This window comes from Rhea pennata, chromosome 2 (genome assembly GCF_028389875.1).
Source record: "Rhea pennata isolate bPtePen1 chromosome 2, bPtePen1.pri, whole genome shotgun sequence".
Taxonomy (NCBI): domain Eukaryota; kingdom Metazoa; phylum Chordata; class Aves; order Rheiformes; family Rheidae; genus Rhea; species Rhea pennata.
In genome coordinates, this window is record NC_084664.1 from 464,819 (window position 1) to 488,550 (window position 23,732).

Consider the following 23,732-nt stretch of genomic DNA (forward strand, 5'->3'; position numbering starts at 1 on the left):
AACTACGCGTCCCGAGAGCCGCTGCGCGGGGCGCGCCAGGACTACAGCTCCCGGCATGCCCCGCCCGGCGGCGCCGTCCCGATGTGCCTTGCGGCGGGGGCCGGTCCCCTGGGCCCGGGAGTCCGCGCGCGGGGCGGAAGTGGCGCGCGCCGGGATGGCGGCAGGTGAGGGGCCGGGGCCGGGGCCGGGGCCGGGGCCGGGGCCGGGGCCGGGGCCGGGGCCGGGGCCGCTGCGGCCGGCGCGGCGGCGCGCTCGGGAGCCGCGGGAGCGCGGCGGCACCGCCGCCGGGCGCCTTCCGCCGCAGCCTCACGGCGCTGCTCTGTGCCCGCAGGTCGGTAGCCGTCGCCGCCATGGTGCTGATCGAGGGCGTGGGCGACGAGGTGACCGTGCTCTTCGTGCTGCTGCTGGCCGCCGTGGTGCTGGGGCTGGCCTGGGCCTCCACGCGCGCCCCCGAGCCCGCCGAGCCGCCGCGCGCCGCCGCGCCGCCACACGTCGCTGCGCCGCCGCCTGAGCAGGGGCCCAGCGCCGCCGCAACCGGCGGCGAGCCCAAGGCGGCGGCGGCGGCCCCCGATGGGTCGGGCGGGCCGGCGGCGGGGCTGCGGCCCCGAGGCGGCCCCGCGCCCGCGCAGGGCAGCCCTGACGAGGCAGGCGGCCCCGGCGACCCCACCATGGTGCTGCGGCTGAAGTTCCTCAACGACACAGAGCGTCTGGCCCGGGTGCGCCCCGGTGACACCGTGGGGGCCCTGAAGAGGTGAGGTGCCTGTCAGACCCAGCCACACTGGCACCTGTCAGCATTTGCCAGTGGCCACGGGGCCTTCCCAAGCCCTGCTTTGCTGTTTCTGCCCTTCCCTGAGGTCGCTCTGAGCTCAGAGCTGCTGCGGTTTCTGCCTGATCCTGCTGCTCTTGGGGCAGTTGGACAGCGTGTTGTAGCGGGCACCTTTGCTTCTAGCAGCGTGTCTGACGCAGCTGATGGCATGGGGGGATGTAGCCAGGCTTCCCGCGGTCAGAACAGATGGTGAAAGTGTTTGCAGCCTGGTCTGGAGCCGGGAGTGGTGTACTAAGGAGGAAGGTAGATGTGAGGGACTCTGCATTGGTGAAAACATGATGTTTTTCTCCTTGTCTTCTCCAACCCAGGGCCTATTTCCCAGGCCAGGAGCAGCATGTGCGGCTGATCTACCAGGGTCAACTGCTGCGAGATGACGCTCAGAGCCTGGCTGCCCTGCACCTCACCCACAACAGTGTCCTGCACTGCCACATCTCCCAGCACAGCCCAGCCCCTGCGCCCACCGGCCCCCACGCGTCCGCTGACCCTGTGCACACGGCCCTCAACGTGGGCAGCCTCATGCTGCCGCTCTTTGTGCTCATGCTGGCTGTGCTCTGGTACTTCCAGCTGCAATATCGACATGTCTTCACTGCCACTGCAACCACCTTCTTGGCTGGTCTCACCTTGCTCTTCAGTTTCATGGCCTTTACCATGTACCGCAGATAGCATTATCCCTGCACCCCTGAAAGGACCCTATAAGCCCTCCTACCTGGGAATAAACTTCGTACTGGGTGGAGTTTGCCCACTGCACCTGAACACGAGGGGGAGTCTGGGCTATTGACTGCATCTCCTGGTTTTTCTAGGGGACTGTTTAACAGGCTTGCTGGATCTGAGCAAGTCAGATCAGGGCTTGAGTCCTGATGCCTAGCCAGGAGGTAGGCAGTCTGTGGCCCACATTCTTTTGTCCCTTGGCTCCTTTCTCTTTATGGCAGAGGAAGAAGGGGTGCTGCTGTAAGGGAGCACCTACCTGGAGCCTGGCAATGCTAGTTCTGTGCTACAGCCAGAGCCTTAATTGTTGCAAGTGCAAAGTGTTGTGCTACCTCTAGGGAGGGAAAATACTATATTGCAAGGAGCAAGTTCTTCTACAGGATGGGTTAAGATGTCTTGAAGTGGTCCTCTGTTAGCCCCTGCTGAGAGGAATCCTGCTGTGCAAATGGAGCCTGTCCAAGCTCACCTGCCCCCATCTGTTCTTTGCACGTGTTCTGTACACAGGCTGGGCACTCCAGTTCACGTGCTTGCTCATCCACAAACTTGTGTATGGTGTAAGTGCTCCAGGGAGGCCTGTGTGCACATCTCTCCTTGCACGCTTTAGTGCTTGCCCATCTGCACGCAGACCCAGGCTCTGTCCTGTGTCCTGGTGCCTGATTAACTGCTTCCCATGAGAGTGACACTGTGCTACAAGCAGTGCTACGAGCAACGGTACCATGAAAGGGAGCTGCTGGCAGCTGGCGGCTGCCCGTGCTTTGGTCTCGTGGCTGTTGCTGCCAGGATGCTGGAGGGGCAGGTGGGTATGGCGTGCGGGTGTGACGCGGCCGTTGTGCGCCACACTCCTGGCAGGGAGTGGTGGTGCTGGGCCCCCGGGCTCACCGCAGTGGCTCTGCCTGCAGGCTCCCCGGGGTGGGAGTGGGGGGGCAAGGCTCAGAGCAGTGGAGCATGTTGCTCACTAATGCTTCTTTTAAAATAAAAACCCACAACTGTGAATGCTTAAAATGCTGCTGCTGTGTCGCTGTGCGTGGGAAGGTCCCCAGCGGGGGGGGAGGTGTGCATTGGGGCGGGGGGCCGCGCTCGGCCGGGCCGCGCGGGGTAGCGGGGAGCGGAGCTGGCCGGGGGCCGCGCGCTCCCGACGCCTCCCCCCCGCCCCCCGCGCCGCGCGCTCCCGACGCCTCCCCCCCGCCCCCCGCGCCGCGCGCTCCCGCCCCCCCGCCCCGCCTCGCGCGCTCCCGCCCCGCTGGTGGAGGCGGGGCCTCGTCCGGCCACGCGTTCCGCAGGCTCGCAGTGCGCCTGCGCCGGGGAGCCGCCCCGCCCCCTCGCGGGGCGCGCGCTCATTGGAGGACGCAAGGCGTCTATTTACATATGCTAATGAGCACGCCGCCGGGGCCGGCGCGCCAGGCTCCACCGCCGGAAGTGTGGGCCGTGCCGGGGGCGGGGTCGCGGGCCGCCTCGGCCGTGCGGGGGCTGTCGGGAAGATGGCGGACTCGGTGTCCGGGCGGTGCTGAGCGGCCGGGGCGGCGGCGGGTCCGAGCGCGGCCGCGAGCGCCATGTAGGGCTGGGCCGGGGCCCGCGGGGGCGCGGCGGGGGTCCCGGGGAGGGGGCCTGTGGGCGCCGGGGGTCCCGTGGGGAAGGCACCTTTGAGGGCTCGGAGAACCCACAGCTGGGGGGCCTGTGGGGCCGTGAGCCCGGTGCCGAGGGGCAGAGCAGGCAGGGGGCCCCGGAGCTGGGGCGCAAGGCAGGGGCCCCGCGGCTGGGGGCCTGGGGATGGGGCATCTGTGGGGCCGCGGGCCCGGGTCGTGGGGGGAGGGGATCTGTGGGGGCCGGGGTCTCAGTGCTGGGGGGATCTGAGGGGAGCTGGAGGGCCGAGGGATGGGGGAATCTGTGGGGGCCAGGGCCTCTGTGCTGAGGGGTCGGGGGGGGGGAGGGCCCGGGGATGGGGGATCTAGGGGTGGCAAGGTCTTGGTGCTGGGGGGGGGTTGGAGGGCCCAGGGATGGGGGGATCGGGGGCGGTGCTGGAGATGAGAGGGGTCTGGGGAGGCTGGAGAGCCTGGGACTGGGGGGGCTGTGCTGGTGAGGAGGCCCTGGCACAGGCTGTGCTGGGGCCCTGTGTCCCTCGCTGGCTAAGCCCTACGCCACAGCAGTGAGTTCGGCTTGCTCACCCCTCTCTCTCATCCCGCAGGGTCTCCCTGTTCTCCGAAGCCTCTCGAGCCGCCCTGCCCTCGCCATGCTGCGCCTGCTGCCATGGCTCCGTGCTCTGACCCGAGAGTGTGTGCGGCCTGGAGTCCTGCAGGGCCTGGCTGCTGGTGACAGGAGTGGGGCCGGGATGTATCCCACCTGCTACTGTGCAGGCAAAGCTAAGCAGCGGGCTGTGCTGCTCCCCCTGGATCCCTACAGCCATGGTCTGTTGCACGCTTTTCCCCCAGACGTCTACAGGACTCGAGGCCATGGCAAGAGGAAGAGCTGGAACTTCATCCATGAGAAGATGAGTTATGACACATTCTTCACCATGAAGCGCCTGATAGAGCGCTCACGCAGCATTGGGGAGGTGCTGCGGTGGGTTACCCAGAACCCCAGCAAAGTGTCTGCCAGCCACTACCCCATTGCCCTGCACAAGCTGGGCCAGCTCTTACAACAGCAGCAGGGCCAGGCCATGGTGAATGGGGAAAGCCGTGGGCCCAGTCAGATGCTGGAGCAGCCAGAGTTCCAGGCACTCTGTCAGGCTATCATCAGCGGCTGCTCCAAGTTTGATAACTTCAGCATTGTCAACTGTCTGTATGCTGCTGCAGCTCTGGGTGAGTGTGCCAGGCTCACAAGGCATCTGCATGCTCAGGGGTTTGTCTGTAGTGGCCTAGGGAGATAGGCAGAGCAATAGTATACAGGCAGGTGCTTGGATTTTATGAGGAAAAGGAAAGCTTACTAGCCTGAGTGCAAATGGAGAGGGAAGGAAGTGCTGGAGCAGGAACTAGTATCTGGTTTTATGTGCAAGTTTGCATGTTAGTGCTGACCTGTTGGCACTAAGTTGTGCCCTTTGAAGACTATGGCTCTGCTTGGGTTGTGTAGCAGGAAGCAAATTAAGTGAGCTGTTCTAGTAAAGGCCCAGCTGACTGGGATGTGTGAGATGTCTGCCTGAAGGGTTGGGGAAGCACTGGCCAGCTCTGGCAGAATGCAGGCTAAGCTGTTGTCTTAAATTCTGTTGTATTCCCTGAAAATTAGCAAACGTTTAAGCACTGAGATGTGAGGTCTCTACTAAATTCTGTATAAGCAGTAAGCACTATGTTCTTGGACATTTAATATTCAGGAAAAAGTATTCATTCAAGTCAGTCTGGGTTCTTGTCCACAGCAACAACGTCTGCTTGTTATGGTGCCTTTCTACTTTCCTAGCCTCCAGCATGAGCAGGGCTAGGAGTACATGCACAGTGTTGTGATGAGGCTCCCTCATTCATTTGGTTAAAGGTCTCTGGAGGTTCTCAGCATTTTTCTCCTTTCTACTGTGAAAGGGATTATGTTCCTTGGTTGCCTGTGACAGCAGGTGACTGGCCTCTGACCTGAGCATTTTCTTCCAGTCCTGTGTTCTTATGTTCCACTACTAACTTTTCCTGCTATTTTTTTGGGGGGGGGAAGGGATGGTTGGGGAGGGGGGTTGTGGTTCTTGGTTTTTGGTCTTCTTTTTTTTGTTTTTTCTTTTTAAAACCACAGCTGCATACTGGGTTGTGGGTTGAAGTCTCCACTGAGCCGTGTACAGAGACACCCAGTCCCTTTCTTGAGTTGATGCAGTAACTCTAGATCCTGCTAAAGCCAGGGAGGAAAGAAGTTTCCATTTTCCCACTCTGTCTCACACTACTTTGTGTTTATTGACACTGAATTCTTTTGGCTGTTAGGGCGCCTCTCCCCTGAGCTGGGTTCCCCCCAGCCTGCTCTGATTTGACCCACACTTTGTTCTCTGTGAGTCACCCTTCCCTGCTCACCATGCTTACCAACTCATTAATAAAAATGCTAACCAGCCTTTTTGAGGTCTTTTAAAGGAACAAAGCAGCTGTTCAGACCAATTCTTCACTTTCCACCTTATGACTGATTTTTTGATTAATGATAAAACAAGGCGTCTTACCCCATGCTGCCTTAGTTTCTTTAAAGCCTTTTTGAAAATTGAAATCTTGTCAGCTGGCTTAGTAGACCAGTGGGCTATCAAGGCCTCATACAGTGTACATAATGCTTCATGTGTCTTCTGAAAATATCTCTCCTGACACCCGAAGGATGGCCTTTGCCTTTTTTCATAACTGCGTTGTTCACGTGGCCGCTCGTCTTTCAGTGACTGAATAATACATCCAGAGTTAGAAGAAAGTATTTCCCCTGAAAGTTGAGTTTGAAAATGAGAAAAGAGAAGGCTTTGGAAAGATAAATTCCTATGATACATGGAAACTTCTTGTTTCAAAAATGTACTTACATATTATCTGGTTGTTTTACAAACAAAACTTTTTAAAGTAAACTTTGAGATATATTATTTGTCTTTAAGAAGTCTTAGACTGAAAAATAAACCTTATTTTTGTCAGCAAAGTGAAATTCTTCATTTTTTTGTTTGAGGATAGGGAAATAATCTCTTTGCTTGGCTCCAAATGATGTTTTCCATTGTGTTGATACACTGATTTTCTGTTCTGGCTTTGTCATATCTGTATTCTTTCCCTTTTTCTTGTTTGGTTTGATCATCAGCATGACAAATCTGTCTTGTGTCTGAGCTTTCAAGAGTGGTTATGCCTAGTGAAGACTAGAGGTGGGATCCAGGTGTCCCTAATCTTGTTTCCTTTTGCAGGCCTGCCTGGGGAGTCACCACTGGTGCGAGTGCTGGAGGACGAGTCTCGGAACCGTCTAGGCCGCTTCAACCAGAAGGACGTCTCCATGGTGTTCAGCAGCGTGATGAGGCTTCACCCATCCAGCCCTCACCCCCTGGTTGAGTCTTGCCTCAGTAGTTTGGAGCGCCATCTGGAGAAGGAACGCCACCCCCAGACCCTCTTTCTGCTCCTCTCCTACTACCGACTCCGTGCACAGGCATTGCAGGGACACGCGGCCTCTGACCAGCAACTGATCAACAACCGCAAGATCCTGCGCCTTGTCAGGCACACCCTGGGGCAAGTGAGTGCCATGCGTGAGCATGAGCTGGCCCTGCTGGATGAGATGCTGGCTCTGTGTGCTCAGGAGGCTAACAACAAGGCCTTGGAGGCCATCTTCAGCTCTCAGCTCTTCTATGAGAATCGTCAGGAGCGATTCATCCACAGTATGGCAGGTGAGGGCACGGTCTGCCTGGGCAGGAGTCCAGCCTTGCCAACTAGTGTAAGCCTTTTCCCCATTGTTGGGTGTTTTGAACTCTGTCCATGCACTTTACAGCCTTTGAGCCTCCTTTTTAGGCCCCAAAGGACATTTGGGTATGTGACAGCACCAGCTGAGGCCTTGCTGAGCACCAGGGCCTGCAGTACTGGAAGCTAGAGCAGAAGATGCTTTTGCATTGGGGCCAGTCTGTCACTGACTTTTCAGCTTACCCCTTCCAGGTGCTGTGAGCCTACCTTACCTCAAGACTAGGAACAGGTTGGTTTCGGTGGGGATTGCTGCAGAGTGGTCCCCTGACTGCTCATGGGACATTCAGTGCAGCTTCTTCCAGTTGCTCTTCAGCTATACTTTCTGGGTTCATAGGAAAGAAATCTGTCTGAGCCTATCAGAAGTCTCACAACTTCATGGTTTCTTGGCAACTTTCTGGGTTTGTGGGGAGATGGCTCTGTTGCCCAGGTCTTGCTACCTCTTTCCTCCCTGCATTGCCTTTTCTGGACAAACTGCAGTTGCTCCTAGAGATCTGCTTTCTGGATAGAGCCAGGCCTCTCTGGCTGATACTGCGCTGCAATTTGCTCTCTGCAGAGTGGCTCCCCAGGAAGGCAGAGAACCTTACTCCCTATACCATGGCCCTCATTGCCAAGTATGTGGCCCGGCACAGGCTGCGTGAGCCACGGCTGCTCGATACCATTGCGAACTTCCTCCTGAAACGTGGGGAGCAGCTTGACAGCAAGGTCAGTATCTTGCCACAGTCTGCTGGTGGACGTCAGGGGCTGCCCTAGTGTCAGGGGAAAGGGCATCCCTTGGGTTTTGTCAAGCAGGGGTATCTCAGTGTTGTCACTGGGCGCTGGGATGTGCCCTGACCTTTCCAGTTAGGTGAGGGCCTGTTTCTATATGGTTTCTGTGCTCCAGGTGGGGCATACTGTGGTACTCAGGGGCCAAGGGCTAACTCTGGGGTGGGCCCAGGCCTGAACTGTCATTTGCCCTGCCGCTTGCCCTGGCCTGGTCTGACTCCCTCTCTTTCTGGCTGCAGGTGATCCAGAAGCTGGTGTTTCCCTTCAGCCGCATGAATTATCGCCCATCCAACCACAGTGAGCTCTTCCCCAAGCTGGAGGCCATCCTGGAGCAGAAGGCTAGCAGTTCACCCCTGGCAACTGTCAACATCCTCATGTCCATGTTTCAGCTTAGCCACTTCCCCCAGACTGTCTTGCACCAAGTCTTTTCCCCAGCTTTCATCACCAACGTTATGAGTATGTCAGGCCTGTTCCAGGGTAAACCCATCCTTTAAAGCATGGTGGGTGAGGTGGAGGTGGATATTGAAAGCATTAGGCAGAACAGGCTCTTCCTGGGAATATGAGACCACCTTGTTGGTGGTCGGTCCCACCTGAGAGAGACTTATTGAGGAAGAGCTACTGGGCAGTAGCTAGCCAGGTGTCCTGTCCCTGCAGGTAGTCCATATGCACTGATTGTGCGCCGCTACCTCTCCTTGCTGGATGCAGCGGTGGAACTGGAGTTCCGTGATTACAGTGGTCCACGCCTTGACCCACGCTACCGTGTCCTCATGTTTGAACATGCCCTGACGGCTGACGAGGCCAACAGGAAGTACAGGTCAGAGATGGTGGTGCTTTGGGTGATCTCAAAGGAGGGTGGTGCCAGGGACAAAGATCTATACATGAGCTCCAAAACCCTCAGTGGAGCAATACGCTGTAGGTCTGGAGTTGCTGGGAGCACCTTTACTGCTGAATAAGCTGAGGTGTGTCCATCTTCTTGCCCCAGTACAGCAGAGTTCAAAGCTAAAGAACCTTTTCATTTCTTGCTCCCGGAAGTCTTCACGTCTCTGTGCAGATGTGCTCAGTGGGAGAATGCAGGTTGGCAGTGCCTGAGGGGACAGACTGGAAGTCCTTGCTAGTATGTCTTCTGACTCTTCTTTTTTTCTCTCAGTTACAAGGGGCTCGTGGCTGAGGCTTTGCGGCAGCTGGTGGGAGAAGAATGCTATCGACAGGATGAGGTGCTGCCCCCAGGATACTGCACAGGTAGCCTGGCTGGGCACTCGGCTTTGGGGCAGGGCCTTGGTACCACGGAGGGGGCTGCCAGTTGGGGTTAGTGGTGGAGCTCTGGGGAGAAAAGGAAGGCCTGCTCCTGCCTGGCAGCTTGAGGGAGGCCTGTGAATGGGAGATTGTTCATGGCAGAACTAAGTTTGGCTGCTTTGTCACTGCCTTTACAATACCTTCCCCTAGCACCGGAGACAGTTCCCCAAGTCAGCCCCTCACCTGCAGGAGAGACTCACCTTGGCACGTACAGTGTGAGGATTTCCTCCTCGGCATTCCCCATCTGCTGGCTTGGCTGGCACAGTGTTCCCTGTTCTGGGGCTGGTGTGTCCTCAGACCCATGCTTTCTTCAGCCTAGCAGCAGTGTCTCATCAGTAGGGAGTCCTGGGGCCCTGTGCTGATCCATGTTCTCTCTCTGCAGACTTCCTGCTGTGGATTAACCGCTCAGGCACTGTGCTGCCTCTCTCCCGTGTCCCTGCAGCTTCCAAGGCTCCCTCTGTCCACACTACAACACCCCCTGCTGCTATTTCCTTACGTTCTAGTGTCCTGGCCCTCACCTCGGACTTGCAGGACTTTGCCCCATTTGCTCCAGAGACACCAAGCAGCCCCCCAGGCTCCCGGGAGAACAATCTTGCTGGGCGCTTTCTGCCTACACTTTGTCCTGCCCCAGGGGGTCCATGCTACCAACCCCCCTCGGACTATTACTGCAGTCTGAGCAAAGAGTCTTCCCTGGAGAGCCAGGGCAGCTCTACGTTAAGCAGCCCTTCCGAGTGCCTCTCCACACAGCCTGCTGGCACCCCTGACTGCTCCCCAAGGAGCACTTCCACAGCCACCCTCTTCCAGTTCCCCATCAGCAAGATTCTGGAGGAGGAAGAGGCTACAACTGGCTGCCCTGGGCATGATCATAACTGCTTTCAGGGGGAGCAAGCCCAGGAGGAACCAGAGGAAAGGAGCCCTCCCCCCACCGAGGAATCCTGCCCTACACCCTCTCCATGCCGGCCCAGCCCCAAGAGAGGGCCAGGAGATGGGCTGCAGGGAGCTGAAGAAATTCAGAGGTACTGAGCAGAGCAGATCTGTGTCCCTACTCCCTTCGAGCAGGACAGCCGCCCCAGGCCCACACCAGCGCTGGCTTCAGCTCACTGGCAGTCAGCCCCAGCCCCCTCGTGCCCTACGGCTGTCAGGTACCCAGAGACAGCACTGTCTGCTGTGGAGACCCCTTTCCTTGACCAACCCTCAGGCATGGATACAGCATGTCCCAAACAGGATATTGCTGCTCCTGCTACCACCTGGGTATGGGGAGGCAGGCGGGGATAATGCTGCCCTTCATCTGCTTCTGTCCATTTGTGATTCTGGGGAGTCAGGTGTGGGTAAAGCTGCTGCCAGCCCTCTTGTCTGCAAAGTGTCTAATGTGGGGTAATGCTGCCCTCCTCCCCCTGCTCTGTCCTCTGCAGGGTGGTGCTGTCAGTCAATGACAAATGGCATTACTGCCAGAACTCCGACATACTGGTGGGCTCACGAGCCATGAGGGATAGACACTTGCGACTGCTGGGCTACTGTCTGGTTCAGGTAAGTGGCTGGGTTGCTCCCTTCTTCTCCTTTCCTCGGGCAAGAATTGCCCTGATTGCCTAGAAGCATGAGGCTGGGACAAGCAAGACAGATTACAGCCTCCAGATCTGGCATCCAAGCTATAAACACTCTGAATCAGAAACTGTCTTTCCACACTTGCTGCTTGTTAGGGGAATTAGTGACTAATTCTCCCTGCTCCATTTTGCCCTTCCTCACTGCAAGATTTTTCCTCTGGCTGTGATGGCAGTACCAGCCCTGGTGACATGGTGGAAAGCATGTGCCCTAGCCCACTTTTTCAAAGGGACAGCCCATCTTGTTAATATCCACTGTTCCTGCAGTAATCCTGTCCTGTAGGTCTATCACCTGAAGTTAAGGCCTCAACTGTTTGCTGGACAAGATTAAAAGGTTAATCTAGCTTATTCTTGTCCATAACAGAGTGGTAACAATTGTAGTGTTAGCTACAGGAGGACCTCAGGATGGGAATTAAACGAAGGCATTCTTTGTCTCTCTTGAGCTATAATCCTAGCTGTTAGTTCTGCAGTCTTTCTCTGGTGTTTCACAGCTTTTGGTGCTGTGGATAGACTTGAGTTGAGTCTCCTTTTTGAGATCTTCTCTGTTTTGGAGGCCTGGTTATAGCCTCTGGCTTTTCTGTGGTAACAACTGCAGGATGAAGAACCCTCGAGACTTTCACTGCTGTCTTTGCAATAGCTTTCAAATTTCCTCAGAAACTTCAGAAATTACTTTAAGGTGTTCAGCTTCTACAAGGCTATTCATGAGATGACATTTAGCTTGAGGATAGATTTTTCTGAATAAAATAGAACACAAAAATGCAGGCCTCTTATCCCTGTTTACCTCTCCTCTTAAGAGGTCACTTGAATTACAGTCAGAGATCTACCAAGTAGTTCCACAAACCACATGCCTTAAAGCTTCTTACCTCCCCTGTTGCAGACAGTACAGCATGCCAACACGAACCTCCTCCTTATTACATAATAATTTGCAACTTGCATTGTTCAGAAGTCATTGCTTATGCATAGCTTTTGGCAGTCCTGTGACTTGAATGCTATTGTGATATTTCCTTAGAGATCTTGAATCATACAGTAATGGAAGAGGATCAGCTTTTAGAATCATAGAATCAGTAAGGTTGGAAGGGACCTCTGGAGATCATCTAGTCCAGCCTCCCTGCTCAGCAGGGTCACCTAGAGCATGGTAGACAGGGTTGCATCCAGGCGGGCCTTGGATACCTCCAGAGAAGGAGACTCCACAACCTCTCTGGGCAACCTGTTCCAGTGCTCTGTCACTCTCACAGGGAAGAAAGTCCCCCTCACGTTCAGGCAGAACTTGCTGTGGTTCAATTTCTGCTCATTGCCCCTTGCCCTGTCACACGGGACAACTGAAAAGAGTTTGTCTCCGTCCCCTTGACACTCTTCCTTCAGGTACTTACAGACATTGATAAGATCCCCCCTCAGCCTTCTCTTCCCCAGGCTGAAGAGGCCCAGCTCTCGCAGCCTTTCCTTGTAGGGCAGGTGCTCCAGCCCTCTGATCATCTTCGTAGCCCTACGCTGGACTCTCTCCAGTAGCTCCATGTCTTTCTTGTCCTGGGGAGCCCAGGGCTGAGGAGAAGGGCAGGATCACCTCCCTCGACCTGCAGGCAACAATCTTCCCAATGCACCCCAGGATACCATTGGCCTTCTTGGCCACAAGGGCACACTGCTGGCTCATGGTCAACTTGTCATCCACCAGCACTCCCAGGTCCTTCTCTGCAGAGCTGCTCTCCAGCAGGTCAGCCCCTAGCTTGTACTGGTGCCTAGGGTTATTTTTCCCTAGGTGCAGGACTCTGCACTTGCCCTTGTTGAACCTCAGGAGGTTCCTCTCCTCCTAACTCTCCAGCCTCCTCAGGTCTCTGAATGGCAGCACAGCCCTGAGGTATATCAACCACTCCTCCCAGCTTGGTGTCATCAGCAAACTTGCTGAGGAGGCACTCTGTCCCCTCATCCAGGTCACTGATGAAAAAGCTGAACAGGATGGGACCCAGTCCTGAGCCCTTGGGGATGCTGCTAGCCTCAGGCCTCCACCTGGACTCTGCACCACCGATGACAACCCTCTGAGCTCTGCCTTTCAGCCAGTTCTCAATCCACCTCACTGTCCGCTCGTCTAACCCACACTTCCTGAGCTTCTCTAGGAGAATGTAATGGGAGACAGTGTCAAAGGCCTTGCTGAAGTCAAGGTACACAACATCCACTGCTCTTCCCTCATCTACCCAGCCAGACATTCCATCATAGAAGGCTATCAGGTTGGTTAAGCAGGATTTCCCCTTGGTGAATCCATGCTGCCTACTCCTGATCACCTTCTTTTCCTCCATATGCCTGGAGATGACATCCAGGATGAGCTGTTCCATCCCCTTCCCTGGGCTGGAGGTGAGGCTGACCAGCCTATAGTTTCCTGGGTCCTCCTTCTTGCCCTTCTTGAAGCCTGGAGTGACATTGGCTTTCCTCCAGTCCTCAGGCACCTCTTCAGTTCTCCAGGACCTTTCAAAGATGCTGGAGAGCGGCCTGACAACAACATCTGCCAGCTCCATCAGTACCTGTGGGTGCATCCCATCTGGGACCATGGATTTGTGGATGTCTAGCCTGCCCAGAAGGTCTCTAATCCTTTCCTCCTCAACCAAAGGAAAGTCTTCCCTTCTCTGGACTTTCTCTCTCACGTCCAGGCTGCAGGATTCCTGGGGACTGCCCTTAGCAGTGGAGACTGAAGCAAAGAAGACATTTGGTAATTCTGCCTTCTCTGCATCCCTTGTCACCAGGGCCCCTGCCCCATTCAGTAGTGGGCCCACGTTTTCCCTAGTCCTCCTCTTGCTGCTGATGTATTTGAAGAAGCCCTTCCTGTTGTCCTTGACATCCCTTGCCAGACTCAATTCCAGCTGGGCCTTAGCCTTCCTCGCTGCACCTCTACATACTCTGACTGCAGTCCTGTAATTCTCCCAAGTAGCCTGTCCCCTCTTCCACATTCTGTGTATTTTCTTCTTCTGTCTGAATTTGGCCAGGAGCTCCTTGCTCACCCATGCAGGTCTCCTGCCCCTTTTGCTGCACTTCTTACTCATAGGGATGCACCGCTCTTGAGCTTGGAGGAAGTGATGTTTGAATACTAGCCAGCTCTCCTGGTCCCCCCTTCCTTCTATGGCCTTAATCCATGAGATTCCACCAATTAGGTCTCTGAAGAGCCCAAAAGCTCTTACTAAGTGTGCTCTGGTTTGCCTTTATGTTGGATTTTAGGATACTACCACAAGGCATACCCTGACTCCAGAGGGGAGGATGACCAGGTCTGCTATGTGGAGAGGATTTTTCAGTACCTGCAGTCAGACTCATTGTCAGTGTTTATAGAATGTAGCTATGTGTCTGCACACTGGGAATGCCCTGAGCACAGTGTGACACTTGGGAGAGCTGCCTCCATTCCCTCATTAACGCTGCTTTCTCTAAGAGTTGTGGGTAGGGATGCTGTCTTGAGCTGCACTTGTTTTTTGACCTTGTTCCCAGCACACGTGTGTCAGCCAGGAAATACACTGGCCCCCCATTAGGCCCACCAGCTGGATATTGTGCCCCTTTCTCTCTTGAGCTCACTCTGGTAACTGTTACTACTCATGTCTGCACACCCACAGCAGGTCGATACTGTAGTGTGAGGCTGATGCTACTGACTGGTAGAAGATAGTGTAATGGAAGCTTTGAGAAGAAAGATTAAGTGGGCAAAGACTGAAGGGTGCAGGCAAGCAAGATTGTGCTCTGGCTCTCAGTGTGCACAGGTACTCTATCTGGCAATGAGCAGTTAGGCTTCTGGCAGAGGCCATGACAGAGGCAGCATGAGCAATTTTCACCCCTAAGTGTACCAGAGCTGCTGTTCCTGAGTGCTCCCAGGCTGGTATGCAGCTGCAAGTTGCTTGCAGCATGTAAGAACAGCCACTGTGGTCCCATCGCATGTATCCTGTTTCCAACAATAGCTAGTGGCAAATACTTAGAAAATGAGTAAGAAGTAAATCATATATAGCATGCATAGTTGAAGAACTCCTGTGCCAGAGCTTGTGTGGAGAGTTGTAGCCAAGAGTTAATAGCCATTATGGACTGCTTCCTCATGAGCATTTTATTCCTTTTTGAACCTGTTCATTCTTCTAACTCTGCAGAGTCTGGTGCCATGAAGCTCTATACAGTACTGTATGCAACAGGTTCTTTTTGTTTTTAGACATGTTGTCTGGTCTTTTGATGTGGTGCTCCTAAGTCTTGTCTTATAAGGGAGTGAGCTACATTTCTGTGGTTACCTCCTTCCTGTATTTGTGGTTCCAGAGCTCTCTGATCTGTTCCCTTTGGTCATCTCTAAGGCAAATAGTCCTAAACAGTTTTGCTCCTTCCTGAGTTGAGACCGCTTTGCAGCTTGGTTGTTCTTTTTGCTTTGCTAGTTTGACGTTCATTTCCCCTACTTCTAACACCCTTAGAAAATCACAGAATAGTTGAGGTTGGAGGGGACTCCTGGAGATCATTTAGTCCAGCCTCCCTGCTCAAACAAGGTCAACTAGAACAGGTTGTTGAGGACCATGTCCAGTTAAATTTTTAATATCTCCAAGGATGGAAATAGCTTGTTCTCTGGTCAGCTTGCTCCAGTGTTTGGAGCAGGTCAACCTGCTCACAATAAAAAATATTTCTTTATTAAAAACTTTCTTATGTTTAAATGAGATTTCGTCTATTTCAGGTTTGTGCCCCTTGCCTCATGTCCTGTCACTGGGTACCACTAAGAGTCTGGCTCAGTTTTCTTTGCTCACTCCCACTGGGCATTTATAAACATAGATAAACTCCCCCACACAAGCCTTCTCTTTTCCAAGCTGAACAGACACAGCTTTCTGAACTTCTTCTCATATGGCAGATGCTCCAAGCCCTTAATTATTCTTGTGGCGCTGCACTGGACTCGCTCTAGTAAATCCATGTCTGTCTTGTAATGGGGAGTGCACCACTGGACACAGCACTTCAGATGTGGCCTCCCCACTGCTGAGTGGGGAAAAGATCACCTCCTTCAACCTGATGGCAACATTCTTCCTAATACAGCCAAGGATACTGTTGGCCACCTTGCCATGAGGGCACTTTGCTGGCTCATGTTTAGCAGCTTGTCCACCTTTTGCAGAGCTGCTTTCCAGACAGTCGGCTCCCAGGCCGTTCTGGTACATGCGGTTATTCCTCCCTAGGTGTACAGGCATTGGCATTTCCCTGCCTGTGGACCCGTTTCTCCAGCCTGTTGAGATCCTTCTGAATGACAGCACAAACATCTGATGTATCAACTACTCTTCCCAATTTTGTACTGTCTGCAAACTTGCTGAAGGTGCAGTCATTCCGCTCATCCAGATCATTCATGAAGGCATTAAACAGTATGGCCCCAGTATTGACTCCAGGGTACACCACTAGTGACTTGCCTCTAGCTGGACATCGTGCAACCTTTTGAACCCAGCAGTTCAGCCCTCCTTTAATTTAAGGCCTTTTCCTTTTGGCCAGTGCATTGCCTTATGTCTGCTTGATCAGCACTGGACTGTCTGTTGTGCCTAGCACATTGCTAAGCTGTCTGAGTATGTCTGTGTGACTGTGTGCCAATTCCCTGCTCCCCCTTGGATGCTGTTGATCTGGTAGCAGCAGCACATGTGGATTTGTTGCTGACTCTAAGCAAGATTGCCTTCCAAGAGATCCTGCTTTTTTCCATGCTGCTGTGAGTAGGGGCTGCCTGTGATAACTGTGTGGTACATTGCCAGGTCCTGAGCTACTCAAACCCGTTCTTACCACCTTTCTCCAGTTAGATTCTGTTCATTGGACCCATGTGTTACTGCAGGGGTGGCAGGAGGTGGGAGTGCCGTTACAGGATCACCTGGCACAGACACTTTGCAGGGAGAGAAACTGCCCACAGATATCCTGACTCTTAGCCCTCTCCAAGGCAGGCTGCATCTTCCCTTTCCTGGTAGTCTTGACCTGTTGTGGACAGCCAAATCTTTTCCCATTGGAGATTTCTAGGTAAGGAGACATTCCTTTCCTCCCAGTCTGCTGTCCTGAAAAACAGCACAAACCTTGTTCTGGCTCTGGCACTCCTCAGTTCCAGGGTGTTTGGTTGAAGGAGCTTTCTGTTCTGTTGACTCTTCTGTGGTATCAGAAGGCTAGGCTGGCTGGGGAGGCAGAAACCGTGAAGCAAGGCAATGAGGAAGAGAGTATGAAGCAGTGGAAGGTGGCTCCTTACAGCAATTGCCAAAACCTTTGTTTCAGATCCATAGCAGTCAGGTGACTTGGTTTTTTCTCTACAGATGAAGTTAGCAGCCACCTTCACCCTTGGCCTGTGTGGGGCTGCCAGAGAGAACAGCTCATACCTGCAGTCTGTTCTCTGTCCTGGAGGCTCTATGCAGTTTATCTGTGTTTCCCATCCGACCTGCAGATCTGTGATGGCAGCAAACAAGTCCTGGAGCCTGTGTAGCATCCATATCAGGATCCAGCCTTACCAAGGGGTCCCACTTGAGAGTGTTTCTACTTCTGCTCATTCTGCTTTATGTTCCTCCATGCCCTCTGCAACTTGGGATACTACTGGAGCAGTTGGGAACCAGCCTGAAGGATGAAAATCCCCACAGCTTTCTCTCCTGGGCCAAAAGTTCTATTCTTTGTCTTTACATCTGTATCAAGTTTCCCCACCCCATCCCTTCATGACACCTGCTGTCAGGCCTGTTTCTCAAAGAGCTGGTGAGAATACACTTCCTCCTCTGCTGGCAAACTCTTATGTGTCATGATCTGCTGCTCCTGAGGGATGGCAGTGGCATCTCCAAGCAGCTTTGCATGCTTCTGCTGTAATAGACCAATCCCTTGCCATGCATGGAGCACTTTCTAACTGCTTTCCTGAAGAAGTTTTGGCTCATTTCAGACCCTTCTAGAAGGCCAGGCTCTAGTCCTGCTTTGAGTTGTCCTCACAAACACAGCACTCCAGGGCCTACTCAAATCTTCTCGTATCCATGAATGGTAGAGGGCCACACTGGAGGCACAGAGCTTCCCCTCCTGCATTGCTGAGTTGTGTGTCCTTAAAGAAAGGCAATGCTTTTCCTCCTGCTGCATCCCAGGCACTGTCTCTCAGACCAGGCTGAGGACTGTATGCTAAGTATGTTCCAATTCAGAGCTGGTCCTCTCTGCCATGTGGAGTGGGACCTGAGGATGTCAGTTAAGAACTCTTCTGTGTGGATCCAGCTCTTATATTGTGTTGCTACCTCTTTTAGAAGCATGATCTCCAAGCCTGAGGGAGAAGCTGTCTTGTCTTTCCTTATTCCCAGAGGGAAGAGGAAGGACTCCTCTCTTGTGTCCGAATGGCGAGAAGCACAAATGGCTGGACTGCCATCAGGGTGAAAGCACGGATCCTGCTACCACAGTGTGATTAGACCTCATATGCTGCCAGATAGAACTGAAGCATGAGTTCCCCCTCTGTTTATTCCTGCTTCATGAGCAATAGTGGTACCTTCTGGGGTATTGAACTGTGACCAATGCTAATGTGGCAAGAACACATTAGTGGTGGGAGCCAGAGCCTTTTGTTTTTGTCCTTCTGGAGCTGTTTTCAGAGGGCTACCGCAGTAAGGATTCACTTGGTTTCCAAGATCTTGGTGTCGCTGCTTTCAGCCCAGACTCTTTCTGGGATGAGTGGGCTTCTGCACAACCACATGTGGAGAGCAGAGCAAGGGCTGTCACTACAAGTTCACAGCTCTAAAGCAGAAAGTCCCTGAGCTGCCAACAGGGAGAGTAGATGTTTTTTTAGGAAAACATTTGCCCTATTCTTGTCCATAGAGAGTGGTTGAGTATCTAGGAAGAGACAAGATATGGGCCCAGGAAGACCTTTCATCTGACCCAATGTAGCTGTTCTTATGGTCTGTATGGCCAAAGGCTCACAGTCCTTCAGTGGTGCTGGCAAGAGCACACTGAGCAGCAGGAGGAAAGTGGGTATGTTTAGCACTGGTATGTTTTAGCATACTTGTTAAAGATGCAGGTCAGACTTGACTCTGTAGACCTAAATCCAGTTTAATCAACTTTTCCAAAGGGATAGTGAGAAGGGATGGAAACCCCAGTGCCAGTTCTCCAGGGGCAATAAAGGAATGCACTTCTGTTTTTGTGAGTCCTAATGCTCTTCTTCATCAGCAGACTAGTTAAAATGAAGTCTGAGGGAAGAAATGGTTATCTGGTCTCAGCTCACAGCTGTAACCCTTTCTTCTGCGGGAGACTGCAGAGTGGAAGGCTGCCTGGTGCTGTGACTGACTCCATGCACTGCCCGTTCACAGGAATGGTGTCAGACCATCCTGTCTGCTGGAGAGAGCCTGCAGCCACTGAGCCAAAGTGCTGGGCCATATTCCTCTGATGTCTGTCCCCAGTCTGCTGAGTAAAGACCAGCTGCCTTGTGTGGTTTGCAAAAGAGGAAAAGGAAGCAAATGTCCTGCTCTTTGGTGTCTCATGCAGGCACTTTTTTTAAGTGTTGCCATGGAAGGCTGAGGGCACAGTCAAACCTCTGCAGAGCCATGTAGTCTATGGGGTGTTTTGATGCTACTCTCCATTGTTGCAGCTGCCATACTGGCTTTCTCCTGCTCCTAGGAGGAGCTCTGTGGAGTGGGACAGGCCACCTCTCTGTTGGCCAAAGCAGAAAGTTTCTGTTCCGTGTAGAAGGTGCTGTCCCCCGCCATTCCCCTTGCAGGAGCAGGCAGGGAGACATGACAGAGGCAATCAGAACTAGCTGTAGAAGGATGCTGCTGCTGATCCTGAGCTGCAGGTGGGCACCTCTTTTGTGTGGCTCATCACTCTACACTTTCCTAGCTGCAGCGATGTTTGCCTGTGTGAAGTGTTAGGGTTTTACTGAAGCAGCTTAACTTAGCCTTCTGCCGACTGCTGGGAGTGATGCTGCTCCTCCAGCTCCAGATTTGATTCACTCCCGTTGGGCATTATTCTGCTTCTTCAGCTGCCTGCCTGTCCTGCTGCTGATGGTCAGCGCACTTTGCTGTTCCCTGCTGGACAGGACTAATTCACACTGCCCATCCTGGCCTGGTCTTCAGGCGGCAGTATGCGAAGCCTTACTGTCCCCTCTAGCAGCAGGCCTCCCTTGTCCCTTTTGCTAAAACTTGCCTTACCCTAGCCTCTGCTTGCAGCCTGAAGGCAAACAAGACACAGACTCGCTCACCCTATTCCACGGGAGTAGGGGCTGGATTTTGCTCTTGAGGCCTCACCTAGTGGTAGTTGAGTTGGGTTCAAGGTTGCATTTAGGCTGAAGAGACTTCCTAGTCCTAGATGCCTGCAGCACAGTGTGTCCTCCCTGCGTGCATACCTCGTGTTCACTGGAGCGCAGCCTGGCCATGGTGGGAGGTCGGAGACAGGATCTGCGGTATCTCCCATGACCATCTGTGGTGGAGTAGGTGATGGAGCAGGTATCTCTCTGCAGTGGGGGGGGGGGTGAGCTCCAAGGGCAAAACATTTAGAGAGCAGAGGCAGTGCAGTCATGCTTGGACTCTTACCCTGGTTGAGGAGGCTGCCCCTTAGCTATGCTTTGCCCTGCTGATCGAGGGCTGAGCAGCTGGAGTGAGGTTCCTCTTTAGCACTGGAAAGTCAGGGATGCAGTGAGACATAGCGATGCCCTGAGCACAAGGAGCTGTGGCTTGTCTGTGCTTCCTGAGCCCATGGGACGGATAAGCACTTCCTTCCCCTTGAAAAGGGAAAGGTCTCAAGTCCCACTTCTCTCTCCCTTCCCCCAAAAGCCAACCTCCTGCCGCTGCCTCCAGCCAGGAGCAGGTTCCTGTCTCTGCCCCAGCCTCCGTGGCCGCAGCAGGCTCTGGAGGGCAGAGGCAATGTCTGAGCTGGGGTGTTGTGGGGGGGGTGCTGCACTGACAGTTTTTTTTGCTGTTCCCATTGCAGCTGCCATACACAGAGCTGGAGAAGGTGAGCGGCATTGAAGAGGCCAAGCACTATCTGCGGCAGAAGCTGAGGGAGCTGCGCTTCTGAGGGTCGCCCTGCCCTCGTCTCGGTGGGCACTGGAGATGGACACACACGTCCCTTGCCACAGGGCAGGGTGGGGGAAGAGACCAGGCTGGGGGGGCACCTCTGTGTGCACCAGCCCTTTCCTGTAGGTGGGGGGAGATGGAGCTGCCCCCTTCCCTGGGAAAGCTCGGGGGGGGGGGTCATGGGGTCTGGCCTTGGGCACCTGCTTCTCGATGTGAGGCCAGGGATAGTGTGATATTTATTGCTGTTAGCGTGGGGAAGGGCGTGACTTGACTGGTGCGTAGTGGGAGTGTTTGGGTATATATTGCCTGGGGGTGGGAGAGTCCCTCCAGCCCTGGCCCCGCGCCCCCCCCCCCCCCCAGCTCTGTCCTGAAAGGTGGCCAGCTGGGCTGCAGCGGGGCCTGGCCCTGCCGGGGCTGGCGGCCGCGCTGGCAGGGGGGCCCAGCGCCCCGGCCCCTCTGCTGGGAGGGAGCAGGGGGCAGAGCGGGGCCGTGGCCATGGCACCCGGGACCGACCTGGGCTGGGGCTGCTCCCTGGGCCCGGAGGGGGGGGTGTTTGGGAAGCGGGGGTTGACTTTACAATAAAACGGTGAAAAGTGTGCAAAGTCCATTCTGTTTATTAGTACGAGGCAGCAGCCTGCCCAGGCTGGGCCCGCGACCCCCCGCCCCAGCGCCCGGGGTGCAGCCAGCCCGGCCCCTCCGCGGGGGCCCTGGGTGCCGCCTGCAGCCCTGCCCCAGACACGCGGGGTGCTCGGGGCCCGCCGCCGCCCCGGCCTTGGCCCTTCTCATCACCGACCCTGCCAGCGCCATAAACCGCCGTGTCACTCCTCAGCCCCGTGTGCACGGTATAAAGCTGTTTATTGCCGTTTAAATTACTCTCTTAAATAAAACACCTGATTGTCTGGTTGGAGCCTGGGCTGGGGGCTGGCGGGGAGGGCACGGCCCTGCGGCTCTGCAGCGGGCACGGCGGCACGCGGAGCGGCCCAGGGCTGGCTCTGCCCCGCGGCAGGGTCGAGACGGGCCCGGTGGGACAGACGCCGAGACCTCGTGCTCGGGGCCGCAGCTGGGGGCACGTGCGGGTCCCCTCCCTGACGGGGAGGCCGGCAAGTCGCCAGCGGGGCAAGTTGCAGGCAGCTTCTCTTTGGCAGGTTCCCCAGCCCAGCAGGCACCATGCTGCTCGTGGCAAAGGCACGGGGCGCGCAGGGGCCCTTCACCAGCCGGGCTCGGCTCGACAGTCCCAGGCCCCGTGCGGGGCAGCAGCGGGGGCCCCACGGGCAGCGCCGGGGCCCCGCCAAGCCCTGCTCGCTGACAGGCACGCGGCTCACACCGGCATCGGCATTTCGTTGTACTCGTCCACGCCTTCCCGCTCGTCGAAGATGGGCTCGGCCTCGTCCGCGTCGAGCTGGGGGAGCCGGCAGCGAGGGGCAGTGACGGCGCGCTCCCTCACCGCCGGCCCTGCCACCGCCGCGGGGACGAGGGCCGGAGCTGGTGCCGTCCCGGAGAGGCAGCCGCCGCCGCCTGGGACCGTGCGGGGAGGCGCCCGCAGGAGCCCTGCCCGCGGGCTGCGCGGGGCGCCGAGTGGGTACTTACACACTTCATCTCCCGGTCAGTGAAGATGCGGCTGAGCAGGCACATGCGGAGGGGCACGGTGAGGATTAGGATGAAGGGGAAGGCCAGGGAGGCCACGGTGGACATGACGGCCCAGAGCACGGCCAGGCAGGCCAGCTGCAGGCTGGTGAAGAGGTGCATGCGCAGCGTGCGCACCTGCACGGGACAGCGGTCAGCACCCACACGGCCGCCCCGGCCCATGGCACGGCTCCCCCCCCCCCGCCCCCCAGCCCTGCCCAGCTCTGGCTGCCCCAGAGGAGCCGCCTCCCCCCCACAGCAAGGCTGGTGTCCCAGGCCTGCGGTGGCCCTGGAGCCACGGGCAGCGCCCTGTCCCCACGCGTCCCCGGGACCCCGACCTTCTTGACATAGGTGACGTCGGGGTGGTGCTTGGGGGGCATCAGCAGCAGCTGCAGGCGCTCGTAGAACTGGATGCCATTGAGGGAGGTGACGCCCATGTAGAGGAAGATGCCGAAGAGCACGGCCAGCGGAATCTGCCGCAGCAGGTCCCCGATGACGATGGACAAGCCTGGGCAGAGCAGCATCAGCCGCGGTGCCCCAGGAGAGGTCACCAGGGGCCCCCGGCTGGTGCCAGCACTGAGCACCCCGAGGGGGTCGGGGCTGCAGTCAGCAGCAGTTGGCCCTGGCTCTGCTCCCCACTGCCCAGGCACCCTTGGGGAAGGCCCTGCACCACCAGTGCCGCAGACATCTGGTGCTGCTCCCCACACTGTGCTGCACCCACCACGGCCCAACCTCATGGCCACAGCCAGGACAGGAGCGCGGCAATCGGCTGGACCTACCCACAAGCACGGCCACCAGCAGCCCGGTGACTCGCTGCTCCTTCACCTCCTGGATCTTGGGCTTGTCGCCAGGCGCCACGGCCTTGCTCATGACGGTGAGGGCATTGGCGTGCGTGACGGAGCGCACTGTGGCCGCGGCCAGCCAGGGCAGCCCGAAGAGAGCGAAGAAGCCACCCATGGCCACGATGAGCAGGAGGTCGAGGTGGAACCCGGAGCCCTTCTGCAGCATCCGCTCCTTCTTGCTGATGATCAGCCTGGGCACACGGGTAGTGTGTCGGCACGACACAACACAGCACGGCTTGGCACAGCATGGCATGACACAGCACAGCATGGCATGTTAAGGCACGGCACGACACAGCACGGCATGGCTTGGCACAGCACGGTACGATATGGCACAGCACAGCATGGCATGGCAAGGCGCAGCATAGCACAATGTGGCACAGTTTGCTCCACTTGTGCCCCACACGGCCCTGTTGGGCCCCCGGCCCCCATGCTCACGTGGTGATCTGGGTCTCCATGAAGATGAGGATGAAGACGAGGATGGCGGGGAGGCCACTTGCCACCATCATCCACACGGGGAAGACGCTATTCTCCCCCAGGGGGTTGATCACCCAGCCCCGCTTCTCCGGGGCCGTCACTGAGAACCCGCTGGGCACGCTCAGCTTCTGCGGAGAGAGAGGGGGAATGCTGGCACGGTGCCCCCGGCCCCGCTCCTCCCACCCGGTGGTGAGGGCAGCTGCCTGGTGTGCAGCTCCCCACTCCCAGGTCAGGCCCGGGGATTTATCAGTGCTGTAAGCCGAGTGCTGGGGGAGGCTGCTGGCAGCAGAGGCTGGAAGAGCCCTGCACAGCCAGCTGCA

The 23,732-nt window shown here is 56.0% G+C and overlaps 3 protein-coding genes across 8 annotated transcripts in view; 2 read left to right on the forward strand and 1 right to left on the reverse strand.

Annotated features, from left to right (window-relative positions):
- Positions 1–90: 90 nt before the first annotated feature.
- TMUB1 (transmembrane and ubiquitin like domain containing 1) lies at positions 91–2,533 on the forward strand. The gene is made up of 3 exons (XM_062568611.1): positions 91–164; positions 332–751; positions 1,135–2,533. The coding sequence occupies exons 2-3, from the start codon at positions 351–353 to the stop codon at positions 1,487–1,489; spliced, it is 756 nt and encodes a 251-aa protein (XP_062424595.1). The 5' UTR covers positions 91–164; positions 332–350; the 3' UTR covers positions 1,490–2,533.
- Positions 1,506–21,372, forward strand: FASTK (Fas activated serine/threonine kinase). Of its 2 annotated transcripts, none has more exons than XM_062568608.1 (10): positions 1,506–2,327; positions 3,714–4,326; positions 6,339–6,809; positions 7,433–7,581; positions 7,881–8,097; positions 8,296–8,455; positions 8,789–8,880; positions 9,317–9,950; positions 10,347–10,461; positions 20,388–21,372. In XM_062568608.1, the coding sequence occupies exons 1-10, from the start codon at positions 2,202–2,204 to the stop codon at positions 20,472–20,474; spliced, it is 2,664 nt and encodes an 887-aa protein (XP_062424592.1). In that variant the 5' UTR covers positions 1,506–2,201; the 3' UTR covers positions 20,475–21,372. The 2 variants fall into 2 exon arrangements, with proteins under 2 accessions (XP_062424592.1, XP_062424593.1); XM_062568609.1 differs by lacking the exon at positions 20,388–21,372 and adding an exon at positions 12,458–12,570 and having other exon boundaries at positions 2,202–2,327.
- Positions 21,070–23,732, reverse strand: part of SLC4A2 (solute carrier family 4 member 2) — a 23,169-nt gene continuing 20,506 nt past the window's right edge. For all 5 annotated transcript variants that reach the window (XM_062568607.1, XM_062568603.1, XM_062568604.1 and 2 more), the window contains 5 exons: positions 23,374–23,540; positions 22,876–23,129; positions 22,435–22,604; positions 22,061–22,234; positions 21,070–21,872 (listed from right to left, as the gene is read on the reverse strand). In XM_062568607.1, the coding sequence (XP_062424591.1) occupies positions 21,792–21,872; positions 22,061–22,234; positions 22,435–22,604; positions 22,876–23,129; positions 23,374–23,540 (846 nt within the window). In that variant the 3' untranslated portion in view covers positions 21,070–21,791. The remainder of the gene's footprint in view (positions 21,873–22,060; positions 22,235–22,434; positions 22,605–22,875; positions 23,130–23,373; positions 23,541–23,732) is intronic.